This window comes from Nematolebias whitei, chromosome 11, assembly GCF_014905685.2.
Source record: "Nematolebias whitei isolate Nwh7 chromosome 11, NemWhi1, whole genome shotgun sequence".
Taxonomy (NCBI): Eukaryota; Metazoa; Chordata; class Actinopteri; order Cyprinodontiformes; family Rivulidae; genus Nematolebias; species Nematolebias whitei.
In genome coordinates this window covers 23,627,123-23,633,070 of record NC_056508.1, presented here as the reverse complement: position 1 = coordinate 23,633,070, position 5,948 = coordinate 23,627,123, and the positions used below count along the sequence as shown (strand labels likewise).

Sequence of the window (5,948 nt, the reverse complement as noted above, 5' to 3'; positions counted from 1 at the left end):
CTGAGCTGCTTCACCCATACTCTCCTGCTCGGTGCCTCAGATCAGCTGATCAGCTGCTCCTGGAGGTGTCGAGGTCCAAACGGAGGCTCAGAGGAGACGCAGCTTTTTCTGTTGCTGCTCCAAGACTGGAATGATCTCCCTCTTCTCATCAGACGAGCTCCTCCACTGTCCAGTTTTAAAACTCTTAAAAACACATTTTTACTCCCTGCCTTTTTGCACAGACTGAATTTTACTCTGCACGGTTTTTACTGTTTTTATTGATCTTGATGTTTTTGTGGGTTTTTTATTTTTTTAATGTGTTTAAATTTTCTTGATTTTATGTGTACCACACTTTGGTGCAGCTGTGGTTGTTTTAAAGGGCTTTGTAAATAAATTATTTTTATTATTCCAAAAAAGTTAAATCTGGTCCTCTGGACATAAAAAAAAAATTGTAGAAACGTTTCGTCTTTCTACAATTTTTTGTTTTGCTTTATTTTGGATTTTTTTTTAATGTCCAGAGGACCAGATTTAACTTTTTTGGATTTTTCTACCTGGATTATTGAGCATGCATCAGGATATTATTATTATTATTATGACTCTTTATGTTGTATTCATCTGAGGTCCATCTCCATCCTCTGCGCCCACTGTCTCGTCTATGTCTGCAGCCACTGCTGATCTACCTGGTTAGTTAACAGCAGAACATCTTTTAGAACATCTTTGGTTTTAATGACTCTAAGTTATTTGTTTTATTTTATTTGTTATCTTTATTTTATTTCATATTTTTAACGTGTGGGGTTTTTATGTTTTTGTATGTCCTAGTGTACAGCACTTTGGCCAACAGTGTTGTTTTAAAGTGCTCTATAAATAAAGTTGTATTGTATTATTGTATAATTCCTCACTGTACTGCAGAGCATTCTGATATTGATAATTATGTACAAAACTAAAATGTTCTGTCCTGTTATGTCCTTATTATTTAGTCATTGTCTTTCTTTTGTCTCTTCCTCAGAAGCTTCCACGTCAAAGTCCCATGCAACCCACGGATCATCAGCTCCTCCAGTTGACCCAGCTGAGCGGCCATCTTTCCTCTCAGATTCAGACAGGACTGAGCAGTGATCAGAAGGCCACTGCCGATTAAGGAGAACATTTCCTTCCCCAAAAGGCACGGTGGTCAAAGTTTTCACTATCACTTTGCCTACAGACAGTTGGTCAATGGGGAAAAAGTCAGGCGGAGCTGGCTGATGTATTACAAAAGCGAGGGACAGTGCGATTGGGTCAACATGGGCACTGCTGAAACAGCTTGAAAATAGTGATGATCATTGTAACAATATGGTAAAATGAAGGAAGAGAGGAGCTTCTCCAAGCTCAAACTAATCAAGAACTGTTTGAGATCTTCCATGGTGCAAGAACGACTGAGTGGACTGGCAGTGATTAGTATCAACAACAAAGTTGGCCATCAGATTTCTTACAGTGATGCCATAAATGACTTTGCAACCAGAAAAGCCAGGAAGCACAGGTTTTAGGAAGTTTGTGACATATTGAGGAAGAAGTAACATAAACAGGTCTAATGGGTGTGTAAAGAGTGTTTTATATTTTAAGTTCGGCTTTTGCAAATTATTGCACACCTGTACATAGTTTTAAGAACTAATTATTCAACTTTAAATTTCCTTTAAAAAACAAACATTTTAAATGGTTTCAAGTAATTGTTCATTTACATTATTTAAGTATTTCCTTGATATTTTATTTTTTATTTTATTTAATTTTGTCTGTTTTTGTACAATTTAAGTTATTTTTATGCATCTAAGTTGTTTTATCTGTTGTTTGTTGTTGATCTTGCACTACAAATTAGTTTGAGCATTACTGATGCAGTTCTTTGGAACCAAAGATGATAAACCAGATTACACTTTTGCTGTAAAATACATTGCATACTGGTGTTTTTTGTTTTCTTATGTTACTTTTAGTACCTCACATATAGGGTAATGTAAGCAGGGCTGTCAGAGTTGCAATGAGTTTCTGTTAGGAGGGTGAATGATCTGATCATCTGACTGTTGATTGCAGTAATCCACATTATTAGCAGAAATAGAGGGCCTCAAACCAAATTTCACTTAGGGCCCCATGGAGGCTTGGGCTGGCCCTGATCATAGGACTTTAGTAGTCCAGTGCCAGAGGACCTAGGGTCCGCAGAGGTTCATAAGGTAAAATATATAGTTTCATTTAAACTCCAGAGTGTAGGGCAACAAAACAGAAAGCACCAAGAGGAGGGAACACTTTCACAACAGAAGTTGTCTCAGGGCACTGAACAGAAACATTCATACAAAATACAATTAGTACAAGTTCTATCTAAGGACGGAAGCCAGCAGACACTTTGAATCTTCACGTCGTCGCAGTCTTCCACCCTGAGCAAGCACAAAGGAGACAGTGGAAAGGAAAAACTCTTTTAACAGGAGTAAACCTCCAGCAGAACCAGGCTCTGGACGAGCGGCCATCTGCTTCGACCGGTTGGGGTTTGGAAGGAGAAACGGACACAGAATGACAGTTCCAGGTGTACTTTCTACACATGTTAAGAATAGAAATAATTACAAATACAAACAGGTAGAGTGAGTAAAAACAGCAGCAGAGTGAGGAGATGTGGTCGGTTTATCCTCCAGCAGTCTAAGCCTTTAGCAGTAACTAAGGGATAGCTCAGGAAACCCAAGCCAACTCTAACTATAGGATTTATTAAAAAGGAAAGACTTAAAACTGGACAATGTGTCGGCCTTACAGACTGAAACTGGAAGTTTGTTCCACAAGAGAGGAGTCAATGGAGAGAAGCTAAAACTGGAGAGATATGCTCTCTCCTTTAACTCTTATTTAAAATAAAAAAAAAATAAAAAAAAACTAGCAGCAGCATTTTGGATCAACTGAAGACTTATTAAAGAAGTATTGGACACCCAGATAACAAACCATTACAATAGACCAAGACATGATAAATGCATGAACCAGTTTTTCTGCATCATTTTTAGATAAGATGTTTCTAATTTTAGTGACATTACGCAGGTGGAAGAAGGCGGTAACGTTTTTAATGTGGGGGATAAAAGTCATGTCCTGATCAAAAATAACACCAAGATTTTTAACATTAGAGCTGGAGGCCAGATTAATGCCATCTAAAGAGAAAGGACAGACTGAAAAATTTATTCCTAAACTGAAGTAGTAAACAGAACAAGACTGTTGGATGTTTTTCGTTTCCTGACACAAAAAGACAAATCCCATTGTGTTTTATCAGTGATGCTGTCTGGAGCTGTAATCCAGATCATTGTATTTTGATTTTATTTGTCTGCTCGGTTGGCATTCCAGTACCTCATCTGTTAAAAGTTAGTGTGTTTGTCCATGAGGAGTGCAGAACTATGGAAGTATTAAATTTCAGTGATGGTGGAGGAGGAGTTTGTGGAGAGACTCCAGACTTCAGGAACACAGCAGAACTCAGCTGCTGCTCACTGAACTTCTGAGGCTTCATGTCTTTTTAACCGCCGACAGACTCGCACATCTGCAGCAAGCACCGAGAAGAAGATGCTCATAGAGATGACTCTTACACAGCGTAAGTCGTTGTTTGTCTTTTTTTATTTAAACAAGGGAGAACATGTCGAAGAAAATGCTTTCTATAATTGGATCCAGGTTGCAGGGGGAAAAAAAATGCTGTCACTTTTCAGTTTTCCCGGGTATTATCAGGGAATTCTTATAATTAAATCTGCATCAGAACCAAGCAGCAGGCTGTAAAACATAATAGAATCGAAGAAAAGGTATTTTTTTTGACAAACTGTCACAATGAGTGGGTTTTGGGTGCATGATAGCTTCATTTCAGCACAGATGGACATGTGTGACGTTGTATTCTGCTCCTGACAATAATCTGGTGAGACAAGCAGACAATATGTTGTGGATATTTTTGTCAGCTGAGTCATAAACCTTGCATTTATTCTTTATTTGTCTTTTGAAGCAACATTTCACACTGTTATCCTTGCAGAAGCCATTGCTTTTTAATGTTTGTCCCCCAAACTACTCTTCTTTGTTTCTTTTTTTTCTTCGTATTTCAGTAGAAACAAGCTGTAAAATGAAGTCAGGCCTACAGTCATCCTGATCCAGAATGTTAGTAACAGACAGAGTAACGTGTGTCTTGACCTGTTTCTTTTGTAAACAACGATTGAAGAATCTATTCGTCATCAATTTTGTTTTCAGATTTGTTCTGAAAATGGATCCAGCAGCTTCGCAAACATTATGTGTGAGCTCTGAGTCAGACGGGCTCCAGGCTGCTGACACAGTTTACAGCAACACGAATGTGGGATTTTTCTTGTTTTTTCCCTCTTTATGGCTCCAGCCCAATGTGTTTCCAGTTGACTGTGGTCTGAGCGAAGGAGTCAGCACAATCCAGCAGCCCAGTCATTATAAGTGTCAGTAATGAGTGTTTTACCTCGAGTGTGTGGTTTGGGGTCCGGACGGTGTGCAGGAGGAGGTGGGGGATCCACACCAGCCATGTTTATGATGGTTGGATCTGTTTTAATGATCAGCCACAAACAACAGGGCTTGGAAAAGATTGAATTGCTGTTTTGAATAGAACAAGCACAGGAGCGCACAGCTACCAATTGGAGGCAGAAAATAACAGGGCTTACAGTAAAATAGTTTGTTTATGTTCTGTAGAAACCCGATAGGCAATCAGTTTGTCCTGCAGAAAGATGCCCACACACTAAGACAAGGCTCCCAATAACTTCTTTTATCAAAGTTTTCTTTAAAGCTTGGGCGAAATGCATTGAAATAAGATGCATCAAATCACTAGCACATCATTTGCACTGCTGTAATATTAGAGAAATATATACAATATTTTTACATGTTTAATCTCAATTATCACCGCACCTACATTTTGCTCACGATCTATAAAACTGACTGAGTTGTAGCCATTTTTTAGGTTGGCTAAGTTTGATTAGGTGTTGTGGTTATCTTTAATTGTAGTGACTCCTAAAGTTATTCAGCTGCAGACGTACGTCCAATGAAAGTTTCATTACAATGCATCCTCTTTTTTACTAGATGTTTTGCTAACAGACTAACAGGCTCGACTTCAATAGTCAACGCTAACGTTTTTGATAAGCAGCTTGTGCATTGAGCTCTGCTTGGAGTGTGTGTTGTTGGGAAGACAACTTGAATTGGGTTGGCTTCCAAAGTTAACTGGTCATGCAAATACTTCCGATAATTAGTTTCTGAAAGTTTTTATTAAAATCCATCAAGTGGTTCATGAGGTATTTTGCTAAAACACATGCACATTTTTATTATTAGACCTTTGTTTATACAGGTTGAGCCTCAAAGACTCAATTACAAGAGAGACGTTACATACAACATACAGGCAGGTGAGAAAAAGAACACGAGGATGGAGGAAGCCCAAAAGAATCACGCTTCACACCACATTCAGTATATTACTTTCTTATTCTGCGATCTTCAGCAGGGGTGGCCACAGCAAACAAACTCGCACAGATGACTTCGCTTTTATCTTTATGTGCTGAATGAATCAAGGTTCAAGGTTCTTTATTGTCATTCTCATCACATGTGGCACATGAGGTGGAACAAAATTGTGTACTCAAGGTCCCAGTTACATCCAAAAATAGCAAAAATATAGAGTATAAAAAAATACAAGGATCTAAGATATACACTAAACAATAATAATATAATACAGTGTATTAAACAGCAGCCTGAACACGAGTCTGTTGGGAGCAGATGGATATGCAAAGTAAATACAGCAGCATAAAGGCAAGAAATCAGCAGCATGGATAATCAGTAGCACAGATAAAGTGACATATCACCAATCTAAGTGGCATTACAGTAATTTTTCTGCTTATTTATGAGTCTAACCACTTCAGGGTTTGCCCCTCTCAATGTAGCCTGGACTTGAACCTGCAGCCTCAAAGTTACAAGGCCACAGCACTGACCGCTGAGCTACTGTGGCTTTCTATATA

General features: G+C 38.6%; 1 protein-coding gene across 1 annotated transcript in view; it reads left to right on the top strand.

The window, feature by feature from the left end:
- Window positions 1-3,395: 3,395 nt before the first annotated feature.
- Window positions 3,396-5,948, top strand: part of LOC119416843 (matrix remodeling-associated protein 8) — a 13,156-nt gene continuing 10,603 nt past the window's right edge. The window contains exon 1 of the mRNA XM_037684035.1: window positions 3,396-3,550. Coding sequence (XP_037539963.1) covers window positions 3,523-3,550 — 28 coding nt within the window. The 5' untranslated portion in view covers window positions 3,396-3,522. The remainder of the gene's footprint in view (window positions 3,551-5,948) is intronic.